Below are 23,099 nucleotides of genomic sequence, written 5' to 3' on the forward strand. Positions count from 1 at the left end.
AAAATTAACCTTGGTCTGTTAACACAAACATTAGACAGTGTTTGGTCTTTAGATGTTTAAATATATTTATATCTGTAACATTCTGGAGAGGGAGGTCACTGTTGTGTGGAATATCAGCTCTGAACATACTTGGCTTGAACCTCGAGCAATCCAACCAACCTTGGATCTTCTTTGTCTCCAGATCATCTACAAATGTTAAGGTTTTTTCCTATGTCAATAAAGAATATACACACACATATGAGTTTGATTTTGTTTTTAAATTAAACGTGGAGCTAATATAAAATAAGATTTATAAGGTATGTGTAAGGTATCAAGTATCATAGTACAATGAAATCCATGTAGCCACTGCCCAGTTTAAGTAACATAACATACCTTTAAAATCCTGCCCCTGCTAGATACCATAATCTTCCCTTCCTGCTCCCTAATCACTCTAGAATTTTATGATCATTTCCTTGCTTTTTCTCAGTTATACAACACTTGTAACTCTAAATACTGTTTATTTTGAACTTTTATATTAATAGAATCATATGATATATATTCTGTGACTTTTTTTTTTTAAACCTGACATTATTTTCCTGGTATTCATCTGCAGTAATTTTTGTAGATAAAATTCACTTATTCTCACTACTCTATTGGCAAATATTGAATACACCTTAATTTATCCATCTACTACTAATGGAAAGTTGGATTATTTGCAATTTTTTGCTATTACAACTGTACTGAGGGACTTTCCCAGCAGCCTAGTGGCTAAGAATCCGCCTTCCAAGGCAGGGAATGCGGGTTGATCCCTAGCCCAGGAACTGGGATCCCATAGGCCATGGGACCTGAGCCTGAGCGCCACAACTAGAGAGAAGCCCACAGGCTGCAGTGAGGATCCTGACGTAACCAAAAGTAAAATAAATGTCAGAAAAGTGAAGCCGCTGCACTGACAGGGTCTTTGTGTTTATGCATTAAGGACACGAGTCTCTTTATGGCAGTGATTCAGTCCTCACTGAGTACCACTGACTGACTATGTTTTACGATAAATGACATGTAATAATTCTTCTGTATTGATTCTATAAGGACTTGCTTTCATACAAATGACAGCACATGATAAATTTAAGAATAATATTACCACATTTCAACTTTTTGGAAAATGTATTTCAGACTGTTACACAGAATCACATGATCCTCAAAATTCAAGTTTACAACTGATCTTCACAAGACCCTTATCCATATACACAATAGTTATTCAGAAGGAAAAATTCGATACAGTATTTTAGTAGTTACGTGATTTGCAACCAATACTGAATTACTGAAAGCCGAAGAACTCTCAATGAATTACATATAGGATAACCATTCTCAAATACAAGAAGCGAGACAATAAAGGAAAATTTTCTGTTCAGTCGTAGAAAAATGATAAAGGCATTTATGATGAGATAAATGCTTTAAGTTAGTACACAACCTACTGGGTGAATAAAACTGCCACACTGGTTGGTAGTTTTCCTCTTGAATATATGTGGTATGGCATCATCCATTTTGGAGAAGAAAACGGCAACCCACTCCAGTATTCTTGCGTGGAAAATTCCATGGACAGAGGAACCTGGTGGGCTACAGTCCATGGGGTTGCAAAGAGTCAGACACAACTGAGCATGCACACATTACCCAATTATCTGACATTAAGTAATACGTAAAATTTCAAGTCGGAGTTCTCAAAACGGTTGCTTGGTATTTTTGAATAGTGTCTGGTATACTCAGAGTGTTTCTTTTCATTTATCTTTTCTTCTTTTATAAGGTTTAGTGGGACTGTGCAATGCTGGAGCAATAGTCCAGAATGTCCTGAATAGTGAATTCCATTGTAACACCAGATCCAGGATAACAGCGAGCTATCAAACCTTCAAAATGCTTGTACTGGCGAATGAATTCATCCTGCATGGAGTGCCACACCACCTACAAAATGAAAATGAGAGTTGCTAAACTGCAAGAGGAAACAATACATAACAAGAATGTAGAAATACTGTCAAGACATATTCTAAGCATTTAGGATAGCATAATTCACTTTCACACATTGGAGAAGGCAATGGCAACCCACTCCAGTGTTCTTGCCTTGAGATCCCAGGGACGGGGGAGCCTGGTGGGCCGCCGTCTATGGGGTCGCACAGGGTCGGACAGGACTGAAGTGACTTAGCAGCAGGATAGCATAATAGTTAATCACTGTGGATGGTGACTGCAGCCATGAAATTAAAAGATGCTTGCTCCTTGGAAGAAAAGCTATGACAAACCTAGACAACATATTAAACAGCAAAAACTTCACTTTGCTGACAAAGGTCTGTAGAGTCAAAACTATGGTTTTTCCAGTAGTCATGTAGAGATGTGAGACTTGGACCATAAAGAGGGCTGAGTGCCAAAAAACTGATGCTTTCGAACTGTGCTGGGGAAGATTCTTGAGTCCCTTGGACTGCAAGGAGATCCAACCAGTCAGTCCTAAAGGAAATCAACCCTGAATATTCATTGGAAGGATTGATGCTGAAGTTAAAGCTCCAATATTTTGGACACCTGATGTGAAGAGCCGACTCACTGGAAAAGACCCTGATGCTGGGAAAGATTGAAGGTGGGAAGAGGAGAAGGTGGCAGAGGATGAGATGGTTAGGTAACATCATCGACTCAATGGACATGAATGTGAGCAAACTCTGGGCAGTCCATGGGGTCGCAAAGAGTCGGACACGACTGAGCGACGGAGCTGAACTGGGAGAGAGTGAAGGACAGGGAAGCCTGGCGTGCTGCAGTCCACAGGGTCACAGAGTCACGTCTGAACGACTGAACAACAACAGTTAAGAATGTACATCCTGAAGGAACATTCGTAACTCCTCGAGTGACCTTGAGTATGTTACACCACTCTTCTGTGCCTCAAGGCCCTCCTTATCTGTAAACTGGGTCGTGATAATAATACCTTCCCCACAGGTTCAAATGAGATTAAATGAGTGAATGTATGTAAAGTGCTCAGAACAGTGTTTGACACAGTAATGTTTATTACATTTCAGCTGTTATTGTATCTGTTCCAATAGCCAACACAGATGTGGCTATGCACTACTATGTATGAAATAAGACTAAGGATTAAATGAAACTTCACAGCAGATGAAAGTTTAATTTATCTAAAATTAAGGATGCAAAACACTTCTTGATGACATGGAGAACACCAAGATGAGTCAGACTAATCATGAGCAGTCAAAGGGATCTATAGTCTAGAAGTGGAAACTAAATTGCTGACAGATATAAGCAGAAATCAATACGACACTGTAAATCAACTGTACTTCAGTCAAGAAAAAGTAAACAAATGAACAGTCCCATCAGAAAATAAACCTTAGACAACTATCAAGGCAGAACCTGACACACACACACTGACACGGCAGCGCTGTCAATAGGCTACACTTACTCGACTTGTTTCACATCAGCACAGTGCAAAGGGCTTTATGCACGTATTATTCTATTTAAGTCTCATGACAACCTGGTGAGGGTGGGTACTATGAACGAACACCACTTCTATCTGCCAGTTCAAAGAGTGCCTTCTTCGAGGATTTTTCCTTGTAAATCCTAAATGTCACAAACCTTAAATTCCTAACAGTCAGCTTAAGACTATTTTACTAAACAGCTTTACTTACACTTTTTGCTTCTCATCTTTTAGCTCACAGTATTTCTTCCACTGGGAATGCCACTTCTATTTTATCTGTTAAGTTAGTATCTGACTTCCAGAGACTAACATAAATGCTTTCCTTCATGAAGCCTTCCATGATGCTAAAATCAAGAGTGATTCTTACTCATCTCTAACTGAGGTTTAAACCTGACTCTATCATACATTAGCTATGGGATCGTGGTCATATTACTCTACCTCTCCAAGCTCTGATTTTCACATGTATAAAATGGCAATGGCAATAATATTAGTGCCCACCTAGAGAGTACAGGTATTATTTCTGCTTTTCAAATAAGGAAACTGAGGCTCAGAGAGGTGAACTAACTTGCTCCAAACCAGGCAGTTTTACCTGGAGGCAGATTATGAACCCATATCCAGGCTCCCATGCTCACAATCACTCCACATTCCATTCCCTTACTACCTTCCAAACTAAAACAAAACACAGAAAGTCATGAAAAACCCGTCCCCAAACAAAAGCAAAACAACTTAATGTCTCAAAATGATACCACAGAAATATAAAATACACAGAGATAGCCATATAAACTTGTATAAATATTCCTTTTTTCCTCACAATTTACTAATCTTGTCTGCATTTTATATGGCGCTTTCCTCCTGCACTAAAATTAGAAAATGTATAGCATTTCTAGAGGAATATTTAGGGGAAAATAGATATATAAAAGGATGTGCAATCTAGGTAGGTTAAGAGAACTAAAGCATACCTGAAGTAAGTTCTCCTCTTCACATAAATGTTTATCAACCTTCTTGTAGAGGTTATCGAGACCTTTTTTCACTTCTTTTCCAGGAGACTCTTTAATAACTTTTCGGAGTTCTTGCTTGTTAAACGCAAGTTGATAGCTCACTTCCTCCTCTCTTATACCCTGTGCCACCCGAGCTTCCACACCTTCAAACAAATGCTTCAAGGAAATGAAAAGAAACAATGGCTAAGAACGGCTCTCACTACCACTTAAATTAAAAAAAAAAAAAAAATCTGATTATAAACTAGTATATATCCACTGTGTAAAAATCAGACGGTGTGTGAAAATATAAAGGATAAAATAATAATCAGCTATTATCACACTACTCAGAGATAAGTACTGTCAAAAGACTAGAATTCCCTCTAGTCTTTTGATGTGTGAGTATGAAAATGAGATTAATTTTGTATGCTATATTTTCCATTTAATATTTGATATGTTTTTCCCAAAGTATAAATTTTAATGGCTGCATCATGTTCCGTCCAATGACTATACTATGTTTATTCATTCCTTCAGTATTAAGTATTTAATATTTTTTACTTTTTCTCTTGAAGTTGGCAAAATCTACTCATCAAAAACAAAATCTATTATAAATACAGCTATAAATAACTTTCATACATAGGTATTTACCCACATTTTTTATGACTGTCCAGCATAAATTTCTAGGACTATAATTCCTCAGTTGAGGAGTGTAATTGTTAAGCATTCTGAAGACTCTTCATATACACAAATTGCTTCCCAGAAAAGTTCAGTTACTTTATATTTCTGTCAGCAGTATATGACACTATTTTATCTTATCATACTATCATCAGCATTATCATAATTAAAGAAAAATCTTTGTCATTTTGAAAAGTGAAAAAGGGGGACTTTCCTGGCACTCCAGTGGTTAAGACTCTGCCCTTCCAATGCAGACGGCATGGATTGGATCCCCGGTGGACGGACGGGGATGGGGAACTAAGATCCCACATGCCAAGTGGTGTAGCCAAAAAAAAAAGGTAAGAAAGGTTTATTTGTCATTTTATTTCAATATTCTTCAGCTAGCAATGAAGTTTATCTGCTTTTCATATGCTCAGTAAGTACATTCAGAACCCATACCCATTTATATATTGGGATCCTAGTGCTTTCCTGACTGATTTTAAAAAGATCTTTTATATTTAGCATCCTGACTCTTGTACTGTTATAAATATTCTTCTCAGGCTGCCTTTTAAGTGTAAGTGGTTTTTTAACATGTATATTGGCAAGTCTTTACTTGAGCACAACATGATTTAATACTGACAAGTCAAATCCCCTCTCTACTATTCTCTAAAATTTTCTTAGCAATTATTTATTTATTCTTCATTAAATTACTACATTTTTAATAATAATTTTCTAGACAAATCTGTTCCAGATATTTAAATTTTTTTTCTACACAGATTTTAATTAATGTATTTATTTTTCTACACAGATTTTTAATTGGTTATTATAACATATAGGAAACAAACTGTTTTTTGATATATATATATACCTTGACTAGGTTAAAAAACCTACTTTACTTTACAAGATGAAATAACTCCCACATGTCACACACAGGTGATTGTAAGCCCGAGGGCCTCCCAGGTGGCGCAGTCACAGACTCCGCCTGCCAGCAGGAGACACAAGAGGCCCAGATCTGACCCCTGGGTGGTAGGATTCCCTGGAGAAGGAAATGGCAGTCCATTCCAGTATGATTCTCTTTCCATATGTCTTTATGTTTCGGTCTTACTGCATTGGCTAGAGCTTCTCTAACAATGTTACATAATAAAGGATTTATCAATGTGTCTGCTCTAAATTTGATTTCAAAGGAAGTTCCTTTATGTTGCAGTTACGCATCATGCAGGCTTTAGGTCTGAGACAGACCCTTTACCCTAAAGGAATATCTGCCTGTTCTTCAGTTTACAAGGCACTGGTTCTGCATTTGAATTGCTGACAACAGACAGACAATTTTTATTTGACTCTAACTTCAAAACAAAGATGACGAATCACACTGTGGACCTAATTTGTTAGAAGGGTCCATTTAAGCTTCTACTATGTTGCAAAGTTCTCTAAAACTACCATTTCTCATGTTTAAAGATCAGATTTGCTCTGGGGAATGACAAGTCAAGAAAGGAAGGATAAAGAAAAGGCAATGAATAAAACAATTTTTTATTTTCTTTTTATCTTGATAGAATTTTCAAAATCTTCATCTGAGCTAGGGATAAAGGTTAGCCATTTACGAGGTAAGAAATGGAAGACTGGTATAATGGAAAAGGCTAAATCTATGGTTAATCCCCCTGCTTTGCTACCTGTCAATTACTATAACTTTTTATTTACTTCCAATTTCTTCATTTGTAAAACAAGGATAATGCTATCTTACCCCACATCATCGTTTACAAGAATTAAAAGAAATAATGTATATAAAACATCTAGCAGTGTCTGAGCAGCTTCAATATCTCAGTCCATCCTTCCTTATCCTCCTGCACCCACCAATGAATGAGCAAATTTAAATGTCTGTTGTGTTACTCACATCTAAACACAGGTTCAAAACCAAGAAAAAAATACTGAATGAAAATATGCTGACATTTAGCTTTTCAAGAGGTTGTCCTAAAGAGTATATGACATAAGACTGAAGGTGATCTGTGTTTTTTTGTTTGGCTTCTTTTTTTTTCAGCTTCTAGACATGAGATTTTCAAACGAGAAAGTGTTGCAAAAATATGGTGGAAGTTTTCCATCATGAGGACATCCCTGGGGGTCTTCTGGCTTTCGTTCGCTACTTTCTCCACTAAAACAAAAATGGAAAAAATGTAACGATGACCTGGTATGACTATGACCACATTTAGCTATGGAAAAATTACATGATTTTTTTCATTTATAACTTTAAGAAGTAAGCACATTTCTGGACTTAATCAAATAAAACATACTGTATTGAAGGATCGACCTAAACCTAAATAAAAAATCATTCTAAAACAGTTATATATATATATATATATATATATATATATATATATATATGGCTAAATTTGGATTCCTATTTCACATCTTTTAGCCAACCAAATTCTAAATTGTTCAAGTGCTTAAAATGTCAAAGGCAAATAAATGAATGCAATTGTAAGTACTAAGAAAAATAAACCTAATTAAAGAAATAATTCTGTGGTAGTACGAACTTTCTAAGAATGGCCCAAAACTGAGAAGTCATAAAGAGAAAGATGAATAAACTTAACATATAATTTGGAAGCTCTTACACAGTAAAACATACCATAAGCAAAACTGAATTATATCCTTCTAGGTTAACAAAGGATAACAAGACTGATAATACCGAGAAATACTGGGTCTTGAGGCAGATGTGACAGAAACTTTCACCAAACACTCAAAGGACCAAACTGGTATAATCTTTCTATGTGGTTATTTGGCAGAAACTCAACAGACACAAAACTTCTGACCCAGGAATTATTTCTAATAACTGATCCTAGGGAAATCATTGGACAATATACAGAAATATACAGAAAACTGGAAACAAACCAAATGCCTGTTAACAGAAGATCTGCTAAGTAAACAATGACAGATGGAACTCTATGTAATCATCAGAAGTGACTACGGTTATCTGTATCAGGAGACAAGGACAGACACTAGAATCACAGAGTCTAGCAGGTTCCAAACAGGGTGTAAGGTGTGAGAAACATTTCAAATTACAGAACACACAATATGTGCATGTCTGTCAGGGAGAGAGATATACTGAAAAGTTCACACAGGTAAAAATTAAATGTTAACCTTTGTATGATGAGATTACAAATTACCTTTAGTTTCTTCTTGATTTTTAAAGTCAGTGTGCTGATTTTGGGGGGTATGTAATGAGCATATACTACTTTACAATCAGACAAAGCAAAGCTACTTTGAATTTTAAAAGAAATATCAACCATATAAACATTCAATCATGTAATTTATCATCTTTCCCCTAAACCTGTTTCCACCAAAAATGTATTATCTCTAACTGTTGAGATAATTCTACTTTGGTCATTTTTTTTAGTTTTAAAAATTCCTGAATTGATGCAGTCAGATCATTTATTTCAAATTAAACACATCCACACTGTTTCTGTAACTTAACTGTGTGATCTGACATAGCTAGATGATGAATTACACTATTTTAGCATTAATTTGGGCTTCCCTGGTAGCTCAGCTGGTAAAGAATCGGCCTGCAATGCAGGAGACCCAGATTCAGTAACTGGCTCGGGAAGATCCCCTGGAGAAGGGATAGGCTACCCACTGCAGTATTCTTGACCTTCCCCGGTGGCTCAGATGGTAAAGAAACCACCTGCAATGTGGGAGGCCTGGGTTTGATCCCGGGGTTGGGAAGATCCCCTGGCTGATTGCACGGCAACCCGTGCCAGTATTCTTGCCTGGAGAATCCCATGGACAGAGGAGCCTGGTGGGCTACAGTCCATGGTGTTGCAAAGAGTCGGACATGACTGACTGACTAAGCACACACACATACAGACATCACTGTTGATCAGCTCAAGAAGACTCCTGCTAAAATGCGAATGTAATCCACAAGGTCATTTTTGTGTTTAAAAAATGAATTTCAACTTTGCATACTGATAGCCCATATGAACCCTAAAATATAAGTAGTTCCTGGTAAATACAAAAGGGTTTTACACACTGTTTTTCAAATTTAAGAAATCTTTATTATTATTATTATTTTTAATATATATATATTTTTATTTACTTGTGCCAGGACTTCATCGCTGCATGTGGGATCTGGTTCCCTGACCAGGGATTGAACCCAGGTTCTCCACATTGGGAGTGTGGAGTCTTAGCCACTGGACCACCAGAGAAGTCCCAAATTTAAGAAATCTTTAATTTCAGAAAACTTAAAAAAGACTAGAGACTATGGAAAATAATGAACACATCTGTCTCCCAACTTCTAACTTAATCAGAAATAATGAAAACAACTGACCAAAAACACCAGAAATAAGGAAAACCACCACCAAAAACTTCTTCATAATGTAACAAAAGTTTACCATTAACAAATACTCCTCTGATAAGTTTAGTATATGCTTTATCTAGATCTCCACGACACTCAGCATTTTTAAAGATTGATTCTGCGAGTCCAGCAAATTCTTCAAATTCAGCAACAAACGGGAGAATTCCTACTTTACTCTTCTTTGAGATCTTTACTTCTTCCATTTGCCTTATTTGGTTACTCTAAAGTTAGGCAGAAAGCAAGGGAGAAAAATAGCTAAGCAACTTAGAAACAACGTACAATTAAAAGTAAATATATATACCACAAAGGCATGATGTAATTTAATACCTAGAACATTTCGGACATTTACTAATCAAAGATTAACACAATATGGATAACTATGAAAAACTATTTCTAGAGATTAAAAAGTACATAGATATCATTGAAGGAACTAAAATCAAGGGAAAAAATCCAAATTATTCAAAACAAAATGCACTCAAAGCTTGTGAACCTCAGGTCTTTGTTTCAAGTAAAAACAACCAATGAACACTTCTATCATTTATAAAAGGTAAGTATATAATGATTGCCCACTTTGGGGCAGAGCAGATACCAGAGCACACACAGGATCTCTCAAGATTATTTCTGGTTGGTGTCTATATAGTCAAGTTGAGAACCACAACCATTTCCAAATCTCATCAGCCTAAAATTTGTTTGGATAGAGAAGTTCTATGTTTTGGGGGTATGAGCACAGAGGAGAACAGGTACTTCTACTGTGGATTTGCATTATATAGTTTTCCATGTACCTATTAGTCATTCACTCTAAATCAGTATAGCAAAGTACTTGTGTAAGATGGATACAAAGTAACAAATAGACATATAGACAGAACATAGACACTTTGGTTCAAAATAATCAATTATGATTCTGTGTACTTCCAGGGGATCTAGTTCTATTCCCAGTAAGAAGTACACTGCCCAAGTGTTGAGTCATTTTCAACTCCTACCTAAAATTTCATTGTGCTGAGATTCTGGGGGTATAACCTGAAAACCATATGACATGTAGAGATTAGAAAAGTAACCGTTCTTTTGTTCAATATGGTATTGGAAGTCCTAGACATAGCAATCAGACAGGAAAAATAAATAAAAGGAATCCAAATTGGACAAATCATTCTAAAACCTGTATGGAAACACAAAAGATCGTAATGCCAAGGCAAGCTCAAGAAAGAAGAACAAAATCAGAGGTATTATGCTCCCTGATTTCAAACTATACTACAAAGTTACAGTCATCAAACAATATGGTACTGGTACAAAAACAGACATGTACATTAACAGAACAGAGCGCCCAGGAATAAACCCATCCTTATACGGTTAATTAATCTATGACAAAGAAGGCAAGACTATACAATGAGGCAGAGACACCCAGATCATACCATTTTCAAAGGTTAAAGGGTACAAGACCACATCACTGTAGTGTGAGGAATCCTGAAAAGCAAAGTAAATGCAGGTAAGAAATGTACTGGAGTGCAGTGTCCAGCTTGGTAGTACTTGCTATGTTTCTAATTTTATCCCTAGTTCTTGGCAGGCTAATCTTTTTAGCCCCGTTCCTTGAAGAACACTTTGGGCTTGGCCACCAGATGAAAGTACTAAACTCAGATACCATCTATTCCACTTTCTGCAGTTGTCTGACATTCATTCTTTGGCTCAATACACAGAGAACCATTCACTACTCTTTCGAGGTATGCTTTAGGTCCAGATCTTGTCCCAAGTACCAAAAACATGTAACACTTACTGAGCACACACAACTGACGACACTGTGAAAAGACTTGATTTAAATTAAGAAACAGATTGATGATAACCAACAGAAGGAACCATCCTCTTCCCTTTAGTGACAAGGTCCATCTTTTAGAAATACATGCAATTTAGGGAAAAAACACGACTTTATACCTTTGTCTAGGTTAATTTAACTAAATTTCTTCACTTCCCAGTTTTGAGAGGAACACGAACATTCTTCAGCAAACTATTACTAATTACCACTATTGTTCCCTGGTGACTCAGATGGTAAAGCATCTGCCTACAATGTGGGAAACCTGGGTTCGATCCCTGGGTCGGGATGATCCCCTGGAGAAGGAAATGGCAACCCACTCCAGTACTCTGGCCTGGAAAATCCCATGGACGGAGGAGCATGGTAGGCTACAGTCCATGGGGTCGCAGAGAGTCGGTCACGACTAAGCGACTTTACTTTCACTTTCATTACTGTCATCATCATCATCATCATCATCACCATTACAAGCAATTAGTTACAAGCTCTTATTCTGTACCAGGCAATGTGCTAAGCACTTCATTTGAACCCATGTCTACATCTCCCTGACACTATTATATCTTACACTTCTAACAATTACATTCAACTGGATTGAGAGGTATTATATTAAAGTTTTATATACTAGCTTTATTCACTGATAAGAGCAAGAAAATCTTCATATTCTAAAAATGTACAGTGTTCTCATGGTTAATGTTCTAGCTATTCTTATTCTATGTCACATAGGACTCATTATCTTAGACTTTAGTAATTCTTTATTTTCTTTTTGGCAATCAGCTTACAATCAGACCTTACAGGTTTATCATCACTTCTGAAGAAAGCTGGGCAGGGAAGAGGATAAGTGGCCAAATTTCATAATATTTCAAATGCCAGTGCAATCATTTGGTGGGGAAGGAGGGTTAACAAGTCTGTTGAGGTGACATTTACGTTTCTACGGATGGCTTTTAAACTTTCAGAAATCAGTAAGCATTATTTTTAAAAAGTATAAAAGATGAAGTGGATTTTAATCACCCTTAATATTTTTATTATTCTCTCATTATTCTATGGGCTTCCCTGGTGGCTCAGCCGGTAAAGAATCTGCCTGCAAAGCGAGAGACCTGGGTTCGATCCCTGGGTTGGGAAGATCCCCTGGAGGGAATGGCTACCCACTCCAGTATTCTTGTCTGGATAATTCCATGGACAGAGGAGTCTGGCAAACTACAGACCATGGGGTCACAAAGACTCAAACATGACTGAGTGACTTTCACTCACTCATTATTCTATGGCTATTCAAGCACTGGATTTAACTTAGAGGTTACATAGTAGAATAATTCAGATGATAAATACCTATTTTTACATATTAATACTAAATATATTCATAAAATGAAACTCTTTTTAGAACCTGGCCCAATCCTCTTCATATCTATAAGCTTACCAAAACCTAACAGAAAAAATAAAGTTAATGATTTTTTTCCCTATTAGGAGAAAAATGATAACTACCAAAAGTTGTCATAAGAACAATTTATTCTTAAAGCAATATGATTAAAGCTATTGAACTGAAAAAAATACTTTAATCAATTAAAATAACCCAAATATTAATTACCCTATTGTGATATATTAAAAGAAGAAAAACAATAAATTCAAGTTTCAGTTGCTTCATTAAATCTATGGTCACTAATTGGTCACCTGGGATTTCAGTTACTTAGTGGATCTCGGGTGTAATCGCTGCTGCCTCTGTGTCAGTCACTCCAGGAACTGGCCATGGTTCACAGTGTAGACGGGACACAACTTGGCACTAGCCTGCTCCTGGACACTTCAGCCAATACCCTGCTGCAAGGCGTGGGGACAGGAACAGTAGGTCCCCTGGTGGGAAGCCAGAAGTCTTTGAAACACACACACACACACACACACACAGAGACACACACACACACACACACACAGATACTCTGCAATGGTTAAGAGTTCTAAGTTACTGAAAAAAAAAATACCCAACTTACAATACATTTGTCAAAGTTCCTTTTGACAGTCACCAAAACATTTCCCAGTGTAGTGCTCAGAAAAGAAGCGGGGTCCACGTTCTGTGCAGTCCACACATGGCGACTCATTTTGACTAGCATGTCAAGGGAGTTAAAGCTATCGATTTTGTCTCCTAATGCAATCAAGTTGTTCAGTTCTGGCTCAATGCAGCGAAATATTTTAATCATCATCTGGCGGATCATATCTTTCCTGTTCAGAAATACAAAACAGAATAGTTAGTACAAGCTTCAGGTGCATTTACCTTTAACTTTAATCCACTCGGTATACACAAATGACTAAAATTTGATATATCAACTAACACTGTCCAAATAGTTAATTATTCTAGAGTGGTTTCCAACATAAACATATTTTTTTGAGGTTGCATTTTTATCACTCAAAATAACGTCCTTTGTAGAACTGGGTCCTGAAATGTGCTTTGTGATTTCTGAGAAATACACTACAATTCAAATGCAACTTCCTACCAGCAAACATCAAAATTGACTGCATTTGTGTGATTACAAGAGCAAAGAAAAGCCAAAGAGCCATAAAGGGGACCAAGTTTACTTCATTGAGAAGCTCTGTAACACACTGGGCACACAGATCGGTGCTCTGAGTGTTGTCAGCTATGGACAGTAATCTGGACTCCTCACTGGGCAGCATTCCTTCCTGCTCAATTGAAAGTTTACTTTTTTTTTCACAATAAACAACAGATAGTAACAAACACATACTCAGATGAAACAGGCAGCGGTGGGCCAGCATTATGTTGCTGTGACAAAGTTCCTCCATCTGTGTCCTCTGCTTCAGTCTGCAAAAATTATTCAGATACTTCACATAATAAAAGGCTAACAAATTGAAGAGTTTAGTTTATATAGCAATAGCCTGCTCAGTCTCCAAATTCTTAGGAGAGAATGTATGATGAGAAATAATGATTTTTAAAGGTAGTATTATCAATGAAATTATATAATTTAACATGTTGCTTCAGAATGTTCAGGAGAAGCTTTGTTTTCAGATTTTATCTGAGAATGAGAAGCTGTGTTTGCTTCTGAGCACATTTAGGGGGGGTGGGGCGGGAGAGAAAGGTAGAGGAGACTCAGAGGGAGTGCAGGAACGAGGGGACAATTTAATAAAAAGCTGAAAATATCTAGGGACATGTTCAAGGGAGAATTTTGAAAATTAAAATCATTCTAATAAAACTAATCATCCTAATAAAACTTGAGCATAAAAAATGCTGTCAGAAGTTCTTACAGAAACTAACAAATTTACTAGCAATTACCATCTACAAGAACAAACCCCCTAACCATCTGAAAGACTTAATTTTGAGCACTGTTTTTATATGCTAGTTCTTTTAAAGATCATCTTAATTTTAAAAAAATCACTCGATTTGCATTGTGTTTTTAAGTTCTTTAAAATACTCTAGCAAATGGCTCATTTTATTTTCTTACATTTATGCCACCAGAGAGCCATGTTCAATAGGCATTATTATACCCATTACATAGATGAGGAAAAGTAGGGATTAAATAATTAGTTTATGGTCTTGAAAGGTTGTTGCTGAACGATAAGACGCGGGATTCTTGGCCTCCGGAGGAGACGAATTCAATTCGGGGCCAGAGACGAGGCTGGATCGCTCAGAGCTTTTGTGTAATAAAGTTTTATTAAAGTATAAAGGAGATAGAGAAAGCTTCTGACATAGGCATCAGAAGGGGGCAAAAGAGTACCCCCCTCCTAGTCTTTAGCTGTATGGTATATAGTCACTCACAGTCCGTTAATGAAAAGAAAGGAATGTCATAAAATCTAGAATGGCACCAGATAATTCATCCCAGGCCATAAAACTATTGACTTGCACCTTGTACCAACAAATAGTTTCGTTTACATAGATTAGGGGAACAATACCTGAACAAGTAAGTTAGGCCCTTTGGCGGAACCAACTTGAAGATGGAGTCTGGGGTTCATTAACATAGCTTAAGACAACATTTCCATACGAAAAAGAAATGTATTGGTTAACTCAAGGTTTGGGAGTAGTTAGCTTTAGGTGAGACCAGGTGTCATGGCCACACAGAATGTTAGGAGAAACCTCCTTTTAATTTTGTATAGAGAAGGAAAAACAGATCGCTGGTTTGTTCTTTTCTGCCGGTTAAGAGAGATAAAAATGTCTGGCACTTACAGTCTCATACCTCCATTTGGAGACCCCTGGCCTTCCTGCCTGTTACTCTCTCATTCCCCCCTTTTCTTTTAGGAGAATTATGTTGCCTAGGGAAAAGGGGCGTCGTTTTCATTCCATAACTGCTTCTGAGCTGACAAGGGGCGTTGTCCCTAAATTGGTGAGGCAACATATTCTCCTAATCCTCATAGTGAGGATGTCTGATCCAGGGGCCCCAAATAGTAATCGGAAGAAGCTGCAGTGATAGCAGGAGTTTGAGCAACCATTTGTAACTTAAAAGCTTTCATGCGACTAGAAACAAATCCAGTTACACAGTTACAGATGCAGGGAGCAAAGAGCAAAAACAAAACAATCAGAATTATTGTAATTAAGATAGTTTTCCACCATGGGGAACTAGTTAATGTCTCCCAAAGTGAGGCGATTGAGGCTTCAGGAGTATCCATGGCCCCAATCATCTTGTTCATGTGTTTAGTAAAATGAGTAACATTAGTGCTCATATCAGGTATATATGTACAGCATTGAGTATGAATGATGGCACAAGTTCCTCCTTGTGCAGCAAAATAGTGATTAAACTGAGACAGTGTATAATCAAAATTAAAAGTCACATTATGTCCATAGTTAAGGTACAGAGTATTACACCAGTTCATTCTAGGGTTGTTAGATGTCATCAGACGAAGAAGAGGCATCACATGTGATTGTTGTCGAAGGTATTCGCAGACTTGGAGAAAGTCTTTTCCTTGAAGTGGAGATGTCCACCATGGGAAGCCTTCCACTGATGAAGAGGGGAGTGCTCCGCAGACCCAACAGTTAGACCGATTGTGGAATGCAGCATAGGAGTGAGCCCAGGACAGGAAGGCACTGTCTTGAGGATCAAAGGGCAGACTCAGGATTTCTGGAGTCAGCAGAAGTAGGCTCACATAGATTATCAGGCCCATCTGAAACATACAAAGTCAGAGCATAGAAAGTAAAAACAAAAAATGACATCACTTAGTTCTGGTCAGGGTGCCACCTCTTGACTCGAGTGTGATGTACCCAAGAATCAATTCCTGGCACTTTGACAGCTGTGGGAGAAGAAAGAATAACCTGGTAAGGGCCTTCCCAGAGGGGCTCGAGGGATGAGCCCCCAGATCCCAATGTTTTTGTGAGGACCTCGGTTCCTGGCTCAAATAGAGGCTTGCTGGATTCAGAGGCTGGGTCAGGAGTCGTCTCCCGGAGTTCTGTTAATGCCTGTTGAAAAGCTGAGAGCTGAGTTACATAATTAGTTAGCTCTAAGGCTTCAGGATCTATAACAATGTCTGTGCGTAAGAAAGGCCTTCCATAAATACATTCAAAGGGGGACAGTCCCTCCTTTTTGGGGGCAGTTCCAGCCCTCATTAAAGCTATGGGTTTCTTGAGTTAATTTGCGCAGATGTCTTTTGATAATGTCATTAGCTTTTTCAACCTTTCCTGAGGATTGGGGTCTCCAGGAACAGTGTGAGTGATACTCTATTCCTAGAGCTTTAGACACCCCCTGAGTTACAGCAGCTTTAAAGGCGGAGCCATTGTCACTCTGAAGGCTCCGTGGCAGCCCAAACCTGGGGATGATTTCATGGATTAAAATCTTTATAACTTCCTTAGCTTGTTCACTACGACAGGGGAACGCCTCAATCCATCCAGTAAAAGTATCCACCCAAACTTGTAAGCAAGAATATCCATTAGGTTTTGGCATATGAGTAAAATCAATTTCCCAGTCCTCTCCAGGATACTTTCCCTTTCGTTGTAATCCAGATTTTGCTAGCCTTTCCGTCTTTGGGTTATTTTTCTGACAAACCTCACACCGTTTGATAATGTTTTTAAAAGTTTTCATTATATTTTTACCTTCAAACAAACGAGAAGTCATCTGGCAAGTACTTTCTACACCCAAATGAAAACTCTGATGTAAACCCTTAAGAATTTTCCACTGAGCATTTTCAGGAATTATTAATCGTCCATCCTCGGACTGTAACCATCCTTTATCAGTAATCTTTGCTCCTCTTTTCTCATATCTTTTTAATTCTTCCTCAGTATATTGTGGTTTTTCTTGTTCTACAGGACCTGTCCATATCAAAGGCGTCTGTAGGGAGGGGGTTTCATAAAGTGCCGCTTTTTTGGCTTGAGAGTCTGCTAACAGGTTACCGGTGGCTACTTTACTCCCATCCCTGCTGTGCCCTTTGCAATGCATAACCGCTACTTCTTTAGGACAATAGATAGCAGTTAAAAGTCTCTGGATCTCTCTGAAATGCTTAATAGGTTCCCCTGTTGCTGTTTGAAACTGTCTTTCTTTCCATACTGCAGCATGAGCATGCAAAGTCAAATAAGCATACTTAGAATCAGTGTAGACATTTACTCGCTGCCCTTTGCTTAACTCTAGAGCTCGGGTCAGAGCCACAAGCTCCGCTAACTGGGCGCTGGTTTCCTGGGGGAGAGATTTTGCTTCTAAAACCTGTTCAGCCGTCACCACAGCATAACCTGCTTTACGCTTTCCATCCCGAACAAAAGAACTGCCATCTGTAAATATTTCCATGTCAGGATTGTCTAATGGGGTATCCATTAGATCTTCCCGAGCTGCATAGTTTAAAGTTAGAAATTGGGAACAATCGTGATCAGGTGTTTCATCTTCCTTCTCAGGAAGGAAAGTAGCAGGATTTAAATTTCTACAAACTTAAAGCTTAGTTACTGGTCCTTCTAACAACAGTGACTGATATTTAAGAAGCCTACTGTCTGTCATCCAAATGTTAACCTTAGAATTTAAGATTCCACTCACATCATGAGAAGTCAGTACAGTAAGGTTTCGTCCAGTAATTATTTTTAAAGCTTCAGGTGCTAATAAAGCAGCTGCCCCAATTACTCTTAGGCAGTGGGGCCACCCACGTGCAATTACATCTAATTCTTTGCTTAGATAAGCAATAGGTAGCTGGTGAGGCCCCCGGGGTTGTGTCAAAACTCCCAAGGCCATACCTTTCCTTTCAGTGACAAACAAGTTAAATTCTGACCCTGTGGGCAAACTCAAAGCTGGAGCTTGCAGGAGAGCAGTCTGAAGAACCTTAAAAGCCTTTTGAGTATCTGGAGACCAAACCAGTTTGTCAGTTTGGGCCTGCTGAGTTTCAGCTATAAGTTTATATAAAGGCCGGGCAAGTTCTCCATAACCCGGAATCCAAATACGACAGTAGCCTGTGATTCCCAAAAATCCTCTCAATTGCCTTAAAGTCATAGGTAGGGGATGGTTTAGTATAGGTTTAATTCTCTCGGGGCCTATGGCCCTAGTCCCTTCTGATATGATTAGGCCCAGATATCTAACAGATTGTTGACAAAGCTGAGCCTTTTCTCTTGATGCCTTGTAACCGCAGCCTGCCAGAAAGTTTAAGAAATCTTCTGAGGCTCGTGAACAAGCTTCCTCTGTCTCAGCACAGAGCAAAATATCATCTACATATTGTAACACTACTGCTTTAGAGCTATTAAAGTTTTGTAGATCCCGTGACAAACTTTGTCCAAATAAGTGGGGACTGTCACGAAATCCCTGGGGCAAAACTGTCCAGGTTAACTGAGAAGCTGGCTGAGTAGGGTCTTCAAAGGCAAATAGAAATTGACTTTCCTCTGCCAAAGGCACTGAAGAGAAGGCATCTTTTAAATCAATTACTGAAAAATATTTGGCTCGTTCAGGAATTTCAGACAGTAGCGTATAAGGATTAGGCACCACGGGGTGTAAAGGAACCACAGCCTCATTTATTATTCGTAAATCTTGAACTAATCTCCACTTATCATTTGATTTTTTTACACCCAAAATAGGAGTGTTGCATGGACTGTTACAGGGAACTAATAGTCCCTGCTCCTTTAAATTTTCAATGATGGGTTTTAACCCTTCCTTAACTTCAGGTTTCAGTGGATACTGCTTCTTATGTGGGAATAAGTGTGGGTCTTTGGAGCTTGACAACTACAGGAATAGCATTTTGTGCTCGACCCACAGATTTTCCATCAGCCCATACTCTAGGATTCACATTTTCTTCAACTAAAGGGAGAGAAAGGGAGGGCTCCATATTCATGAAAACAGAGGCATGGACCTTGCTCAGTATATCTCTCCCCAAAAGGGGTGAGGGTGATTCTGGCACGATAAGAAACTCGTGTGAAAATAGCACAGAATCCCAGTTGCACGATAGAGAATAACTGAAGTAATACCTTTTGGCTCGTCCAGACAGTCCCATTACGGAAGCGGATCGGGAAGAAAGTGGGCCACGGGCTTCAGTAAGCACGGAGTAAGTTGCCCCAGTATCTAAAAGGAAATTGACGGATTGGCCTCCCACCGTTATCAATACCCGGGGTTCCTCAGGTGTAATTAGGACGGGAGCTTGTGTGGGGACCCCCGGGCACCTTCAGTCCTGATTGTCTTGAGAGTCAGACCCCTGAGACCTACACCTCTGGGGGCAGTCTCTCCTCCAGTGTGGTCCCTTGCAGACCGGACATGGAGCCGGGGGCGGCTCAGACGCCTGAGGGCAATCCCGCTTGAGATGCCCCTCCTTTCCACAGCCATAGCAAGCCCATCCCTTTTCACCTGGGTCCCTCTGGGCATTTTTCTCAGGCTGTTTAAGAACGGTTTTCATAGCCATTGCGAGGGCTTCCGCCTTTTCCTTCGTCTTTCTCTGCCTTTCTTTCTTTTCCTCATATTCCCTACCATAATAGACTGTCTGAGCCAGTTGTAACAGATTATCTACAGACTGATTTGGTCCATACGCCCGTTTTGATAACTTACGGCGAATATCTGGAGCCGACTGAGTGAGAAATCTATCCTTTAAGATCACTTTCCCCTCTTCACTTTCGGGATCAATCTCAGTGAATCTGCGAAGGGCTTCTCTCAGTCTGTCTAGGAATTTACCAGGAGCTTCCTTCTCTTCTTGTTCTATGTCTGCCAGTTTGCCATAGTTTAAAGGCTTAGAACGCGCCTGCCTGAGTCCTTCAAGAATACATCTGACAAAATGACTCTGATCCCATCTTCCTTTAGCAGTGTTAGAGTCCCAGTCTGGTTCTGTAGCTGGGACCGCCTGACTCCCAGTGGGGAGGGCAGTCATCTCGTCCTCCCTCTTTCCCACTGATTCATTACCAAGCCATTCATCTCCATAAGCAACCGCTTTACCCAAAACTCGAGGCTTTGAGTCGGCAGTCAACGTTTGTCCCAAGATATACATCACATCCTTCCAAGTAAGGTCATAATGCAGAGTAACACCTTTAAAAGCTCTAATACACTCTAATATACACTACTTCTACCCAATTCCCTTGCTTTTTACAGAACTGTTTTAATTGTAAAACAGTATTATACTTAAGAGACCCTCCAACTGGCCACCGTTCGCCATCCTCCAGTGGGTACCGCGGCCATGCAGTATCACATAGGAAGACCAGGTGTGTCTTCTTTAAGCCCTGGGGATCACATCTATCCCAGTTTTGCAGGATACAGTTCAAAGGAGTGAGGCTGGAATTGTTAGCTCCCATCTGTAAGAGAGAAAAAAAGCGACCAGCGCCATTTTTCTACCGGAGGCGTCCCTCCCTGCTCTAGATGGGGGTGTAGACAGACATTACACCAAAAGCTTTTCCTTCCTGGTCGGACTTAGTCTGTCCCTTACCGACGCAGGCGTCACACTCGTCCCTCCCGGTTCTACCACCGAGACGGGGTGGGGATGCACCCAGGGTAGACCTGATGGCATCCCTGACTGACGTCCAGCTCTTCACCTCACTTGCCTCTGATGCCACCCAGGGTGCAATCAGAGTAACCTTCCGGAATGCCTCCCAAGCCAAGACCTCTGGGGGACACATTCGTCACCTGAGTGCCTGTGCACGACCCGGAGTATATTCCTGACCACAATAAGACTGATACAAACATGAAACTGAGATGTTCCTTCCAAGAGTCACCACACCGGTATAAGAGCCTCCTCTGCTCCAGTAAGAGCCAGTGTTACCAAAAGAAAAAAACCATTGCAGTTCCAATCCAAGTAACCTTTAACATCAGAGATGCTCTGGGAGTTAGAGCTCCATCTAGCTTCCAAACTTTCCATGCCTAGCGAGGCTAGGCGCTTCCTAACTACCAATCCAAGTTTGAGACCTAGACCACAGTAGAGTAGCAACATAGGTTACAAGTCTCTTGAAAGCCTAAGATCCGAGAGATAAGGTTAGTACTTTTAATTCCCAAGGAGTTATGAAATGGTCAGAGACCGAAAAGTTTGACCGAGAAAAAAGAGTTCGGTCCACATGCTTTGCCCGTTTCTGGTCGGCTCCCAAAGGGGACACTGGTTGCCTCTTGGCATTGGCAGGTCGGTATAAACCCCCGACAAGTTTCTGCCATAAGCCTTATGAGGTCGCCGAGGAAGCGCAGAGCAGGGCCTTTCATTCATTCACACAAGCACACCTTAGAGTTAGTAAAGAACAGCGGAAAACGTGTTCGCTAGGAGAACAAAGAAGTAGAGCTCCAAGCATCCTTACCTTGTCCTGAAGGATCCCGGACGAGCCCTCAAGATGAAAGGTTGTTGCTGAACGATAAGACGCGGGATTCTTGGCCTCCGGAGGAGACGAATTCAATCCGGGGCCAGAGACGAGGCTGGATCGCTCAGAGCTTTTGTGTAATAAAGTTTTATTAAAGTATAAAGGAGATAGAGAAAGCTTCTGACATAGGCATCAGAAGGGGGCAAAAGAGTACCCCCCTCCTAGTCTTTAGCTGTATGGTATATAGTCACTCACAGTCTGTTAATGAAAAGAAAGGAATGTCATAAAATCTAGAATGGCACCAGATAATTCATCCCAGGCCATAAAACTATTGACTTGCACCTTGTACCAACAAATAGTTTCGTTTACATAGATTAGGGGAACAACACCTGAACAAGTAAGTTAGGCCCTTTGGCGGAACCAACTTGAAGATGGAGTCTGGGGTTCATTAACATAGCTTAAGACAACATTTCCATACGAAAAAGAAATGTATTGGTTAACTCAAGGTTTGGGAGTAGTTAGCTTTAGGTGAGACCAGGTGTCATGGCCACACAGAATGTTAGGAGAAACCTCCTTTTAATTTTGTATAGAGAAGGAAAAACAGATCGCTGGTTTGTTCTTTTCTGCCGGTTAGGAGAGATAAAAATGTCTGGCACTTACAGCCTCATTCCTCCATTTGGAGACCCCTGGCCTTCCCGCCTGTTACTCTCTCAGTCTCATAGTAAGAAAGCCATAAGAAAGATTCTGATTTGAGGCTCTCCATTTTTCTCTTGCTTGCTTTCATTTATTTTTTAAGACCATGGGGGCTTCCCTGGTGGCTCAGCAGGAAAGAAATCTGCCTGCCAATGCAGGAGCCACGGGTTCAATCCCTGGGTTGGGAAGATCCCCTGGTGAAGGAACTGGCAATCCACTCCAGTATTCTTGCCTGGGGAATCCCATGGAGAGAGAAACCTGGTGGGCTACAGTCCACGGGGTTGCAAAGAGTCAGACACGACTTAGTGACTAAATAACAACAAATATACATTAAAACATCATTGTAATTTTTTAATTCTATTTACTTTTTCTTGATCACTAAAACAATAAATTTGCTTTTTAAAAATATTTTTTGCCAAGTAAACTCAGACATTTCCCCCACTCATCAATTTGGAGAATGTTTAGGCCTAAGATAGTCTAGAATATTAGATTAGATGCCCAAACACTATCCTTTTTTTTATTATCTTATATGATAAAAATTACTTAAAAAATCCTTACAATGTAAATTCTTTCTGTTCTGATATTGAAAT

General features: G+C 39.4%; 1 protein-coding gene and 1 non-coding gene across 2 annotated transcripts in view; both read right to left on the reverse strand.

The window, feature by feature from the left end:
- Positions 1-670: 670 nt before the first annotated feature.
- The window catches only part of LOC136150802 (exocyst complex component 1-like), a 49,113-nt gene continuing 26,684 nt past the window's right edge, over positions 671-23,099 (reverse strand). The window contains 7 exon segments of the mRNA XM_065911574.1: positions 671-1,929; positions 4,387-4,581; positions 6,995-7,078; positions 7,080-7,195; positions 9,429-9,612; positions 13,160-13,388; positions 13,907-13,983. Coding sequence (XP_065767646.1) covers positions 1,777-1,929; positions 4,387-4,581; positions 6,995-7,078; positions 7,080-7,195; positions 9,429-9,612; positions 13,160-13,388; positions 13,907-13,983 — 1,038 coding nt within the window. The 3' untranslated portion in view covers positions 671-1,776.
- Positions 9,170-9,242, reverse strand: TRNAG-CCC (transfer RNA glycine (anticodon CCC)). The gene has a single exon. It is a non-coding gene; the product is annotated as a tRNA-Gly (tRNA).

Source organism: Muntiacus reevesi, chromosome 19 (genome assembly GCF_963930625.1).
Source record: "Muntiacus reevesi chromosome 19, mMunRee1.1, whole genome shotgun sequence".
NCBI lineage: Eukaryota > Metazoa > Chordata > Mammalia > Artiodactyla > Cervidae > Muntiacus > Muntiacus reevesi.